This window comes from Arvicanthis niloticus, chromosome 5 (assembly GCF_011762505.2).
Source record: "Arvicanthis niloticus isolate mArvNil1 chromosome 5, mArvNil1.pat.X, whole genome shotgun sequence".
Classification (NCBI taxonomy): Eukaryota; Metazoa; Chordata; class Mammalia; order Rodentia; family Muridae; genus Arvicanthis; species Arvicanthis niloticus.
Genome location: NC_047662.1, coordinates 32,280,215 through 32,294,838, shown reverse-complemented (window position 1 = coordinate 32,294,838; position 14,624 = coordinate 32,280,215). Strand labels below are relative to the sequence as shown.

Sequence of the window (14,624 nt, the reverse complement as noted above, 5' to 3'; positions counted from 1 at the left end):
AAATACTAGGTATAGCACTTCAGAGTTTCGGCCAATCCTGTTACGACACCCCAGTATCCACAGAGGACTCCCAGTGTATGGTTGTCAGAGTTCCTGGAATACAGAGGATTCAGGATTCAGAGCCATATGAAGGAATGGAAGAGAGCCTCCCTGGCCCTGAGTGGGTACTCAGGTATCCACATGGCATGGTGGTGGCAGTGACTCTCTCTTAGACACTGTACCCTATATTTGGTCGGTGCCTGGAACCTTGGGCTTAGAGAGCCCAATTTCTCCTCGATGTCTTCATGTGTTAGTTTAGGATCCTTTTCCTGGTCCTCTCTGTAGCTTAGTGAGACAGGACACACTGGATGGTTTCAATGACAACAGAAGCTGATGGTTCAGCAATCACACCCCATTGCACCTCATTTCTGAGTGAGGCACTTGAAAGGGGGTTACTCCTAGGGACCAGTGGTCTCTCATATACTTGTCTGAATGCATCCTGGTCGTCTGGCCTTAGTCCATCCTACCCAGCCATGATACTCCCTGGGCTGTCCAAGCATGCTGTGCCACACACATGCTGTGCCTGCTGCTTGTACCCTACCAACTATCCTCACTCCAGCACCTTGTTTCCTTTCTGCCATTTCAGACATCCCTTTCCTGAATGTCTGTTTCTCTTTTGTGCTTCTGTTTGACCTGAGATGCTAGAATATCAACTCCACAAAGGAAGGGGCTTGTCCTCTCTCATTCACTGTTGTTTGACCTGAGATGCTAGAATATCAACTCCACAAAGGAAGGGGCTTGTCCTCTCTCATTCACTGTTGTTTCTCAGCACAGTGCCTGCTATACAGCAGGTACTCTATTGGTTAAACAAAAATATGTTCAGGACACAAAGAAACAAGACTACTAATTATCAAACTATGAACAAAGAGACTTGATTTCAACCTGTGTATGACCGTGTGTTCCGATGGCTTAAGAGTACCAGTGGTTCTTTGCACCATGAGCAGGACTCTGCCCCCTCCATGACTGAATCTTGAGCAGCCAAAATGACATGAGTATTGCAACAGAGCACTTGCCTAGTATGAGTAAGGCCCTGGAAATGGTCCCCAGTAAAATACACACACACACACACACACACACACACACACACACACACACACACACACGGGGGGGGCGGGTTAGCTGGGGGGAGGAAATTACGTTTACTATAAAGGACACACAGCTAGGTAGTTCAGGTGTCAGTTTCAGTTTCAGATTCAACATGTATCAGTTTCAGATTCAACATGGATTCTCCAGGTCATACCTTGCAATGCCTCTCCAACTATCACTTCAGGGAGCACCAAGATTTCTTGCCATAAGGGTGAGATGATCCCACCAACCACACACTTCTAATGTAGAAGGGTGATCCTGTAAAACGAGGCCATATCATGCCCTAAGCCTTAATAGCCCTACCATACCCAAGTAAAAGTCTAAATCTTCCTATCCTCGAGGTATTGAGGGTCAAACCCAGGACCTTGTGCACCCTGGGCCAAGTACTCTAATTGCACCATGCCCCAGCCCCTAAAGCCTGAATTCTCATAGTGGCCCATAAGGCCCAACAAAGTCTGTCCTTTCTGCTTCATCTCCCAATCCTTCTCGCATCTACCATTCCCACCCTTTGGCCTTCTGGTGCTGCTCATTTGTTCCAAAGCCTTTATTCCTATAGTTCCCTTTTCCTAAGATGCCCTCTGATACCTACAGTACCGTCACTGGGCTCCCATTATAGTTTTCTTCTATACACACACACACACACACACACACACACACACACACACACACACGCTCTCACATGCACACCCCTACTGATAAGGTCTAGCTATAGTGGGAGATTAACAGTAATTAACATAACAGTTACGGCAATACATTGTATGTAGGGTTTGCACTGTGGCTCAATTGACAAGAGAGCTTGTTTAGCACGAGCAAGGCTCTGGTTTCAGTGCCAAGTGTCACATAAACGTCACATAAAAATTTCTGGCCTGTAACTCCAGCACTCAGGAGGTGCAGACAGGAAGATCTAGGTTACCCTCAACTACCCAGTGGGCTTGAGACCTGCCTGGGATGCATGAGACTGTATCTTAAGAGGAAGTTTCTCCTCAGCAACTTGACAAAGGTTATTAGTATTTCTGCAACAGCCAGAAAGTAAAACTACTGGGAGCGGGGACTACTTACTGTTACCTGAAATTGAGGATTGGACGTGAGCTGACTCCAACGGGGGCAGTTATCTGCTCACTGGTATAGGCAATCCTGGTGTTGTGGGCTTCAGAATACACAGGGGTATCTGGATGACAGAGGACCCAGAGGGCAGCCAGAACAATAAAAAGCAAGCCCAAGACAATTTGAGGTTGCAGCAATGGAGAAGGAGTAGTTCCAAATGTTGCTTCTGAGGGAGCATCAGCAAGAACTGGTGAAGCTGGAGAGGCAGGAGGCAGCCATGAGTGGTGCTGGTGCCGACACCGCTCAAACTCAGGGCTGTTCACAGGTCACATGGCACTGTTTCTGTAGGTGATCAACACATCTGCGTAACGTATGACGCACAAATCACATCAAACCCAACACCAGGACATAAATCTGCATTGGCAATTTTTAATGTCTCATTTGTGCAGAACTGAAAAGTTTTTAAAGGCACAGAAGGAAGGAAAGGCAGTTATCTGAGCATGAGGTCACAGGGAAGGATGCTGGAGAGAAACCGTGGGCGGCTCTGCGTAGCTGTAGGAAATACTAATGCAGCGCTGACTGAGAGCTGACGCTATTATGGTCCGTGTGAAGGCATCGCTCAGCCAGCTGAGTGCAGACACCATAGTGTACAGTCGGTCACACTGTGGAGTGAATGCCCAGAGGTGCTCCTTGCCAGTGACGGGGAGCGGCTGGCACAGCATGATTCCCACTCAGGATGTGGACAGACATCTGAAGCAGTTAAGCACATACCTTTTCCCACTAGAAATCTTTTATGACGCTTTCTCTGCAAGTAAACATCTGCCTGCCTACCAAGAATTATAATTTTAAAAAATGGAATCTGGTCTAATTATGATTTGTGAATAAAAAATTACAAAAATAAAAGCAGAGACTTCTGTCCTTGAAAAAAGATAGAAAACTATATTTTCCTGTAATTAGAGAATCATGAATATTTTACCTTTATGTCTTTTAAAATGCCATCTCTTCTTTTTTTTATTCTGCCATAATTAACATTGGGAGATGCATACAATATGGCAACTTCTGCTGAGTAAAAGGATGCACTATTATTTACTGGAGAAAATGAATGAGAAAAGGCTAGTTTACTCCTAATAAGGTCGGTGGAAGGAAGGATAAAAACCGAGAGTGACTTTTACCCCCCACCCACCTTTGAGACAGTCTCACTGCAGAGTCCTGGCTGGCCTAGAACTTGCTTTGTAGACCAGGCTTGGCCTCAGCTCACAGGTCCATCTGCCTCTGCCTTAATTGCTGAGACTAAATGTAAGCCTGGTTTAAAATTAAGCCCTTCTTAAAGCAAACCCAAACCCAATGATTTAAAAGGTTTCTAATTTCAAGCACTATTAATAATTCCTAAGCTGTATGTGGTGGCTCACACCTGCAAGCCCAACATTTGGAAGACTGAGGCAGGAGGCCTGATAGGGTTCAAGGCCACCTTGCACTAAAGAATGAGTTTGGGGCCAGCAAGGACTAGAGTGAGACCTAGGAAAAAAAAGAAAAAAGAAAAAAGAAAAAAGGAGAGAAGGAGGTGGAAGGGGATTCCTGATTTGTGTGGCAAGAAAGGGAACAGAAAGCTCTGTAAAGCGTTGTAACTACAACAGTATAGCATGCCTAACAATCATTTCAGTAGCATTAGCCTTACTCATTTTTACTTTTCTTTCTTATGTAAAACACTGATTGGCCAGGTTAAATCATAACAACATAAAAGTAAAAATGGATTCCACGTAGGTACAAGCACGATGATTGGGACCACTCTCTGTCTCTGCCCAGCAGAAAGTGCTTGGAGGTGGTGTCGCCACCTTTAAATATACGACCTAAACCCTCTGCGCAGACTCCACATAGTGCAGACATAAAACAAATTGTGCATTTCCTTAAATCATTTTACAAACTGATGATAAATCAGGTACTAGATAAAACTATGCTTTAAAAATATTAAGCCTCAAAATTTTATCCAGTGTTTTAAGAAATGGATTATTAAAATCATTTTTGAAATGAGATAGTAAATGTATTTAAATCTGGACTTTTATGTACGTAATCATTTTTCTTAAAAAATTAAAAACATCAAGAGCTGGAACATGCTGCCAGGACAGAAATAACCAGAAGTGCGTCCAGTCATGGGACCTGAGTGGCTCAGTCTTGTTTTGTGCTTTTCAGAGCCTGAAGCCTCTCTAGCAGCGGAGGGTGCGAATAGTGCCATGTTGAAAACAACCAGTCAGAAACCGGGAATCCCAGGTTATCTTTGTTCAGCTTGATCAAAGCAGAATATAAGTCTTTAGCCTTCCCAAGTTTCTTGGCAAAAGCGTCGGCTTGAAACTCAAATCTGCGGCTCAGGACTGTTAGGCAGAAAGACAGAATCTGCAGAAGGAAATCGAAGGTTTTAGCCGCCTGGTACCTTTGTTATCACTCAAGTCTTCATGAGCCAGGCTGTGGAGGAAGGCTGGTCAGGACATGAGAAAGGCAAGCCAAATCTAGAAGACAACGACTTAGGGACTGTCAAACTGAGCTTCCCTCACCCCAAGCGATCAGACCAAAAGCAGGTACACAGCTTATTAAAAAGGAGCTTCTGAGAACCTGCCACGTGCCAGCCAGTTTACATGCTCTTCAGGAATCTCTCGCTTCTGCTGTACAGGTCAGGAGGGTTACGTTCAGAGGACTGGACATTTCCGGAGGCCACAGGGCTGGAGGTTGGTGCTGAACAAGGGTGACTCCGAAGCCAGTGCACGCCACCGCCTCAATCAGACCTGTGCTCACTTCTGTCTCTGATATGCTTTGTCTGTTTTTCTTAGACTGGGTTTCATGTAACCCAGGCCGACCTCAAACTCCTCATCCTTTGCCCCCACACCCCAACTGCTAGGCTAGGAACATGGGAATCCACTACCTCACCTGGAGTTCTTTTTCAAGTATTTATTTATTTTGTATTTATATTTTGCCTGGTGCCCAAAGAGGTCAGAAGCAGGCTTCATGATCCTTTTAACCTGGAGTTACATTACAGATGGTTATGAGTCATCGTGTAGGTGCTGGGAACTAAGCCCAGGTCCTCTGCAAGGTCAGTGAGTGCTCTTAACTGAGCCATCTCTCTAGTCCACAGGATCACTCTTAATATTCCTGATCATTTATCTATCTTTAATACATCTTCTTTGAGTTATTCTAAAAAATATGACAGAGCCTCTGACAATAGTTTCAAGTTTTGTTTTGTTCCTGCCATGCTTTTCCTACATAGCTGGTCTCACACCCATGATCCTCCTCCTCCTTCAGCCTCCCATAGCAGACCTGAATGTCCTCCAAGTAGCTTCGGCAATATCTCAGAGTAAGTTCATAATTTCTAAAGACCATTATGAGAGGGAAACTTTTCCTAGGAAAGATATACGTTCTGAGGGATTAAAAAGTTTTTGTATCAACACTCAAGGGATAGAGGCAAGTGGATTCCTGAGTTTGAGGCCAGCCTGGTCTACAAAGTGAGTTCCAGGACAGCCAGGGCTACACGGAGAAACCCTGTCTCGAAAAACTAAAAACCAAACCAAACCAAACCAAACCAAACCAAAAACCTCAAAAAAACCAAACCCACAAAAAAACAAAAAAACCCCAAAAAACCAAAAAACCAAAAAAACACCCCAAAACCAAAACCAAACAAACAAAAAATAGAAAAAAAAAAAAAAAGACTTTTTTTTTTTTTTTTTTTTTTTTTTTTTTTTTTTTGGCTTTTGGCTTTTGGGGACTGAGGAGATGGCTCTGTGGGTAAAGTACTTACTATGTGAGCCTGAAGACTCAAATTTGAACTCACAGCTAAATGTGTATCAGAAGCCCTAGTGCTAAGAAGTGGGGAGGTGAGGTAGATCTCAGGGGCTTGCTGGGCAGCCAGGTTCAATGACATAGGAAGATTCCTGGTATGAATGTCTGGCCTTGGAGAGCGACAGAGGAAGGCATTCAGTGTTAACCTCTGGTCTCCGCAGGCATACACATGGGCTAGTATTCTTACGAATACAGCTCACTCTGTCTCTGTCTGTCTCTGCCACTAACAAATACTAGTTTCCCAATAAAGTTTGTGTGTCTCTGTTATCAGCCAATTCTGCATGAAATTTCTTTCAAATCTTGAATATACATTTTGGTTTGGCTAGCTGAGTCACATGAGGTGGACTGTACCTGTCACTCCAGCTATGAGAAGGCTGAGGCAGGAGTTGGAGGCCAGCCTTACTACAACACAGTGAGACCCTGTCTCAAAGAAGGAAAGAAGGGAGGGGAGAAGGGCAACCCTTATCCCAACCTTCATTCACTGGCTCTACTAACCTTATCCCAATGTTTCCCCAGCACATGTGAGGACCTAGGTTCAGTTTTGACAACTATAAAAAACAAGCCCCCCAAACAAACATACAATCCTTCATTCTCACCCTTCACCTCTTCTCAGTAGCCTGGTCAAAAAGTCTTTGATTTTTGCTGTAATACATAAATAAAATACAAGCTAAATGAGTAACCATCTGTTTTGTTGTGGGTACATGAGTATAAGTCCCCACAGATGCCGAATCCACCGGACCTCCAGAGCTGGAGTCACGGGCACTACCTGACGTGATTCCGTCCTATCTAGGAAGAGCAGCACTGACTTGGAAACACTGAGCTGGCCCTCCAATTGTTTTTAAAGGGTAATCCCAGGAAAGATCTCTCCTATTAGGTCCCTTAAACTCTGACACTGCTTACAAGACATCCAGGCTAAAATAACTAGTGCCTTCTAAATAGATCTCCCAGGCAACTCAAAGCTTAATAATCAGTTGTTAGTACCTCTGTGGACTAATCACATTCCAAACCACTCTAATACTCCATATTTATTTCAGTATTTATGAAGTGAAGTCAACTACTGAGTAAGGAGACAAAACAAAAGATCCTCTGAGTAGTCCAAGCAGACAGCCTTTGTGACATCACCCTCCCAGCCCCCAGCCCTCCCCCTGCTTCAGAAGCTCTCCTCTACTTCAGAGGAGCTCCCCTGTGAGCTGGGCTGCCAGAGTTCCTAGACAAAGGCAGTAAGTTCAAGAAAACTAAACATGGACTAATGGGGAAGCCACAGTGATATTATTAGCCCAAAGGGGTAAGAAAACATTAGTTAAACAAACAAACCTTCTAAAATGCAGGGTGCTCAAGGGTCATTTACTATGTATATGCAGTGACTTGAACGCATCTGAGATATGACAAAAGCATTCTGTATAATTTTTTTTTTTTTTTTAAATTGTTGATGATATTGAGACAGGGCTTCTCTATGTGGCTTTGGCTGTCCTGGAACTCACTCTAGACCAGGGTGGCCTCAAATGCAGAGATCCACTTACTTCTGCCTCCCGAGTCCTGAGATTAAAGGGTATAACATCATCATCCAGCTTCCCATCATATTTAAGCAGCAAACTGCATAATGCATTTTATAAATATGTTCATCAAAAGTTAAAAAGTTTAATGTTTAGGGGCTGGAGAGATGGCTCAGCAGTTAACAGTATGAGCTGCTCTTCCGGGGGACCCAGGCTGGATTCCCAGCAGCCATGCCGGGTGGCTCACAGCTGCCTATTGTCCAGCTTTAGGAGTACTCACCAACTCTAGCCCTGCTGGCACCTACATTCACATGCACACACCACACAAACATCATACACATAGTTTAAAATAACAAAAATAGATCTTAAAACCCAAAAACCAATAGTGTAATGTCTATAATTCAGAAATAATAAATACAAGTTCTCTCTTAGATTTAGTTCTTTGGACAACAATTTACAGCTACTTCTCTTATAACTTTTACCCTAAGGCAGTGGTTCTCAATCTGTGGATTGTGACCCATTTGGGGGGTCAAACAACTCTTTTACAGAAGTTTCATATCAGATATTCTGTCTCTCAGGTATTTATAATCCATAACATTAGCAAAGAGTGGCAACAAAAATAATTTTATGGTTGGAGGTCACCACAACATGAGGAACTGTATTAAAGGGTTGCAGCATTACGAAGGTTGAGAACCACTGCTCTAAAACCTGTCTCAAGGATGAATGGAGGCTCCCCAAAATCCCCAATATCATTTCGGCTTCACCTGAAGCCTTACCAAATGCCATGAGACTCTGCTCTAAAGTCCAGTCTCATGAACACGTTTATCACACTGCAGGATCTGCTCCTGAGTAGCTCACTAGTGAAATGCCCACTTTTGGTTTAGTGGGTCCTGGAGGGAACTCTAGAGTTACTGTAAACAATCAGAGGAACACTGTCTCACAGCCTTCTCCAGTCTAGTTGCCACCTACTCATAATTTGCCTTGTCCTCTTACACACAGATTTTCACACCTACACTGGTGACCACATGGCTGAGGACATTCGAGCAGGTGACCTGCAGCTACTGCAGCTCTGAGGACACACAAAGTTTTTACTGCTAAGCTCCAATTCTCTATTTTTATCTCCTAGTGGTCTTATGAGCACTGAATTACTTAGTCTCAGGCTTCTCTGCTACTTTTATTCTGTCCAATCTGTCAATGAGGAACTAGAAGATTATAGAACTTTATTGATTCATTTTTATATTACCCTAAAGAATGTAGATTTGAAATAGGCAAAACCCTATTATATGGTAGTTTTAAAAAGCATACATTACCTCATTGTAAGGTGAGAAAATAAACTGAAAGATGATCAAGAGTCCGATCAGAGTGGGTTGGCTGTCATAAAAACCAAAGGCAGCAAAAAGTTCCCTTCGACCAATTAATACAGCAAACAAGAAAAAACACAGGAAAGAATTCATCTAGAAAAGAGGGCACAAGCACTGTACGTTACTGTGATGCTGAGCAAGCTGTAGTGCGTTTTCTTGATTGATGATGGATGTGGGCGGGCCCAGCTCACTAGGGGATGCTGCCACCCCTGCTCAGGTGGTCCTGGTTTATACAAGAAAGCAGGCTAAGCAAGCCATGAGAACAATGTTCCTCTATGCATTAGAGGTTCTCAATTTAATGCTGCAACCCTGTAACATACTTACTTCCTCATGTTGTGGTGACCCCCCCCAACCAAAAATTATTTTGTTGCTACTTCATAACTATAATTTTTCTACTGTTGTAAGTTGTAATGTAAATATCTGATATGCAAGATATTTGATATGTGACCCTCAAAGGTGTCAAGATCCACAGGTTGAGAACCACTGCAGATATATATATATATGTATGCATATGTATGTATGTAGGTATCTGTGTGTGTGTGTGTGTGTGTGTGTGTGTGTGTGTGTGTGTGTATATATATATATATATATATATATATATATATATATATATATATATATTGCAACTTTTGGTCATGGCATTTTATCACTGCAATAGAAACTATAACTAAGACTCAGAGGGTCTTGCTAGGTAGCCCATGCTGGCTTCATAATCATAATCTTCCTGTCTCAGGAGGCATTAAAAGCATACACCTTTAATCTTAAAATTTTATATATGACATATATAATAACGTGCTATGCTAGCACCAGCTGAAGTGACAAAATGCTCACCATAGAAAAAGGTTTTAGGGCTGGAGAGAGCTCAGCAGTTAAGAGCACTGCTGCTCTTGCAGAGAACTTGGGTTCAGTTCCCAGCACCAGCATCACATAGGTCATAACCACCTTTAACTCCAGCTCCCTGCCCTCATATCCATACACAGACACACATACCCATACTTGATAAATAATCATAAAAACAAAATCTTTAAAAAATTTTTGTTTTATAAAAGATTCTTTTAAAATCTTTAAAAAGTAGATACAAATATAGAAGGCACTCAGTGGTAGCACACGTCTCTAATCCCAGCACTCAAGAGGCAAGGCCAGCCGGGTGGTGGTGGCACACACCTTTAATCCCAGCACTTGGGAGGCAGAGGCAGCCTGGTCTACAGAGTGAGTTCCAGGACAGCCAGGGCTACACAGAGAAACCCTGTCTCGAAAAAACCAAAAAAAAAAAAAAAAAAAAAAAGAGGCAAGGCCAATGGACCCCTGAGTCTGAGGCCAGCACAGTCTACAGAGTGAGTAAAAATGTCTAGTTTTTACACTTAGCATTTGCTTACTTTGTGTGCACGTGTATGGGTTTTTTCAGCAGTGTGTATGACATGGCAAGCATGTGGAGGTCAGAAGGACAACCTGCGGAATGAGTTCTTGCCTTCTACCAGGTGGGTCTCAGGAGTCAATCTAATATTGCTAGGCTTGGTGGCAAGTGACTCTGTATGCTGAGCAATCTCACCAACTTTCAAAAGCATTTTAACATACGACTTGTCTGGTTTTGCTCCTTTGGCTTTCACGGCTCACGTGTCTGTGGAGTGACAGCGATGATGGTAACAGTGGTGTACTCCCCGTGCTCCCTGGACATCCTGAACTCCGACAGCACTCTTCACCTGAGTCCTAAGCAGCACTATGCTTTATTATTCAATGAAGAAATGGAGGCAGAGATAAATTAAGGAATTGCCTCAGGGAACCACAAAGAGAAGTCAGGTAGCTTGGCCTTAAAGTTGTGATCCTCCTGCCTCAGCTTCCTTTGAATGCTGGGATTCCAAGCCTGTAACCTCACTCCTGGCTCCAGGTCTGTCTTGACCCATTATTATATAATATCTCGGGCCTTTCATACTTTTATGTACTTTTTATGTAGCTCAGTTTGGCCTGGAAATTACTATATAGCTCAGAACGGCCTTAGGCTTCTAAATTTTTTTACTTCTCTTGTTTATGTATATGTGTGTGCACAAGAACACATGCCACGGTGCAAGTATGGAGGGTCAGAGGACAGCTTAAGGGAGCTGGTTCTTCCTTCCATCATGTGAGTCCTGGGGGTTGAACTTAGGCTTGGCAGCAAGTACCTTCAACTCTTATGCTATTTTGCCAGCCCCATCAACCTGAGATCTTTCTGCCTGGGTTTCCTGAGCTCTTAAGATTACAGATGGAAGGTAAAGGATGGAGGATTGGGAGTTCAAGGTCATCGTTGGCTACATAGTGAACACCAGGCCAGTCTGAACTACATGAGATCCTGTCTCAAACAAAACAAAATAAAATATAACTGTCATGCCAAACTTACCTGACTAATAATGATATTTTTTACTGTGTGTCCCAACTTCCAATGGCCCAGTTCATGGCCAAGTACAGCCAGTACCTCCTCATTTTTACATCCTTGTTTCTTATTCTGAATCAAAGAAAAAAAGGAAAACTGATTAATAACCTTTCATTCACATCTTTAGCCTTGATCCATCTAATTAAACAACCAGACTTTAGTATAGAACTTTGCGTAACAGAGCATTCACTCCATGTGAGATATTTTGTTATGCCCCAACAACAGAAATATAAACAAGACAGGCTCCAACTTCACTAAGTTTAACACCCTAGAATAACTTTATTAGGAAAAAGCATAAATCTTTATCAATAAGGTTAATCAAGTCACAATGAAACCACTTGGCAGCCACATCCTAAACCCGTTAGAAACCTCATCCTCACAGTTTGTTTGGACATGTGTACCTCTGGCTGTCCTAGAATTCACTCTATAGATTGAGGCTGGCCTCAAACTCAGAGATCCACCTGCCTCTCTCTGCCTTGGAAGTACTGAGATTAAAGGTGCACACCAACATCACCTAACAGCTTGACTACTTTATACCTTTCCTATTTTGCAAATGTCTACAAATATGCACTTCTCATTCAGGACTCAAAAACATACCAGTAACGGCTATTTAAAAATAGAGCCTCAGGGGCTACAGTCATAGAGAGCCTGATGGTTGAACACTTGCCTAATGTGCACAAGGCTATGGTTCTAATTCTCAGCACCACGAAAAAAATAGAGTAATAAAAACTGATTCCACGGGCAGTGGGGTGCACACCTTTAGTCCCAGCACTTGGGAGGCAGAGGCAGGTGGATTTCTTAGTTCAAGTCCGGCCTGGTCTACAGAGTGAGTTCTAGGACAGCCAGAGATACACAGAGAAATCCTGTCTTGGAAACAAAACAAGACTCAGCCTTATGTTGGGCTGGAGAGATGGCTCAGCGGTTAAGAGCTCTGTTCTTCCAGAGGTCCTGAGTTCAATTCCCAACAACCACATGGAGGCTCACAACCATCTGTAAAGGGATCCAATGCCCTCTTCTGGTGTGCCTGAGGACAGTGACAGTGTACTCACATACATAAAATAAGTAAATAAATAAACCTTAAAAAAGACTGATTCCAATAATTAAGAAAATGTAAGGAACATAGGAGAAACAGGAAGGGTGACTCGGGGTTCAGGACAGTGGGTGGGTATGATGGAGGCAGGAAAGCAGAGGGACGAATGAGAGCAAATTGAGCAGACAAAGCTGAGTCACAGGGTAGCAGTGGAGAATATGGAGAGGAAACAGATTTGCATTGCTGAACTTTCAAAAGGCATGGGGACACACCAAGCACCTCTAAATCTGGAGAGAAAGAGGAATTAACTAGAATAGAACCTGAGAGTCAGAGAAGTGGTTCAGTACATAAAGGTGCTTGTGCCAAGCCTTACAACATATATGCACACAACAAAAGGAAAAAAAAAATCAATTATGAAATATTGGCTCAACAGGTAAAGGTGCCTGCTACCAAGGCTGATGACCTGAGCCTGAGCCTCAGGACTCATACAGTAGGAGAAAATCAGCTCCTAAAAGTGATCCTCTGACTGCCACATGTGTGCTAAAGGCACATGAGTGCCCAGCCCACACATCACACAATAAAATAATAATAACTGAACTTTTTTTTAAGAAAAGAAACTTAACATTCAAATAATATATCTCTAAAATAAGAGAACAGAAAAAAATGAAGCAGCCCAGGGAATACAGAAGATGAAAATCTTCACAAGGGGCTGATAGTCTAAACCCCTCAGGGTTCTTCAAGGTAAGGTCAGTGCAGTGGACTAGAGAGATGGCTGCTCTTCCAGAGGACTGGGGTTCAATTCCCAGCAGCCTCATGGCAGCTTACAACTGTCTGTAATTCTAGTTCCAGAGGATCCGATGCCCTCTTCTGGTGTTTTCAGGCACCAGGCATGCATCTGGTACACTTACACACATGCAGGCCAAACACCTGTAAACATAGAGGGGCTTTTGTTTTGTTGTTGTTGGTTTGTTTTGTTTTTAAATCAGTGAGAAATTGTAATAAAAAAAATCACCAAATACTTCAGAAAACAAGTCAGGACAGTGAGAGCAGAAACAACAAAGAATAGCATTAGTGCCATAAGAATTTATGTTATGGGATTATCATATTCAGAATACAAAATAAGCACGCTTTATACAAATAAGGAGACATGACCTAAAGAATCCCTCACCAGCCAGGCAGTGATGCTGCATACCTTTAATCTCAATACTCAGAAGGCAGAGGCAGGTGGATCTCTGAGCTTGAGGACAGCCTGATCTGCATAGGGGGTTCCAGGACAGCCAGGGCTACACAGAGAACACAGAGAAAACAAACAAACAAACAACAACAAAGAGGATAGAGGCTTGGCATGATGGTGCTCACCTTTAACCATAACACTGGGTAGGTAGAGGCAGAGAGGCAGATGAATTTCTGTGAGCTACAGGCCAGCCTGCTCTACATAGTGAGTTCTAGGGCTACATGTAAACACCCTGTCTCAAAACAAGCAAGCAAACAAACAAAAAACAACCCAAAACCAAACCAAACCAAACCCCAAAAGACAAAGACATGGTAGATGAATAAGGAGCACACTGGGTTGAGAATGTGGTAGAACATTTGCCTTGCATGGGTGAGTTGACTGGTTCACTTCCTAGCATGGGGATGAGAGACAGCATGACGCACAGCATGGGTGAGCATCAAAGCCTCACCAACAGGGCGTGCAAAGAGAAACATGGATCATTTGCCACCAAAAAGGAGGCTCGATGATTTACAGAGGACTGTTAGAAAGAACTGGATTTACTTTTCCTTCCACATTAATGTCACATAAAAGAACAAGGAAAACACCCACACCATTTATATAGTACACTTCTTTTCATAAAACTCATACCTTGCCTCACTGGATTCTTAACAATACTGTACTGGCAACAAATGGAGCATCTTTACGTCAGAGAAAAAGAAAAGGAAGAGGAGAAACCGATGTCTTATGGAGAGGCTGTGCTGTAATCCCAGCACTTGGTGGAAGAAAGAACCACAAGTTCAAGGCTACATGAGATCCCTGTCTCAAAACAAAACAGAAAATCTTGCTCAATCTGATAAGCCCCCAGTCAAAATTCTGCCCAGTTCACATGTTCTTCTCAGAAAACAGCATGCTTATCAGAATCTACAGGAATGCCTGAGTGTCAAGATGAGTGTAATTAAGGGTACCTGGGCTTCAAGGGCTCTTCTTCACCTCTACTCACAGGATGGAATACGTCATGTCATGCATATAACTTATATAAACATATTCGTGCGTGCGTGCGTGCGTGCGTGCGTGCGTGTGTGTATGTGCAGACTCTTCAAAGAGGCAACAGAAGGCAGGTCCCACTCAGCAC

General features: G+C 43.1%; 1 protein-coding gene across 2 annotated transcripts in view; it reads right to left on the bottom strand.

Annotated features, from left to right (window-relative positions):
* Positions 1-2,578: 2,578 nt before the first annotated feature.
* The window catches only part of Zmpste24 (zinc metallopeptidase STE24), a 40,547-nt gene continuing 28,501 nt past the window's right edge, over positions 2,579-14,624 (bottom strand). Inside the window, exons 8-10 of one of the 2 annotated variants that reach the window (XM_034503003.1) lie at positions 11,217-11,321; positions 8,795-8,938; positions 2,579-4,557 (exon numbers count right to left, since the gene is read on the bottom strand). In XM_034503003.1, coding sequence (XP_034358894.1) covers positions 4,333-4,557; positions 8,795-8,938; positions 11,217-11,321 — 474 coding nt within the window. In that variant the 3' untranslated portion in view covers positions 2,579-4,332. The remainder of the gene's footprint in view (positions 4,558-8,794; positions 8,939-11,216; positions 11,322-14,624) is intronic. The other variant, XM_034503004.2, reaches the window with a different exon arrangement.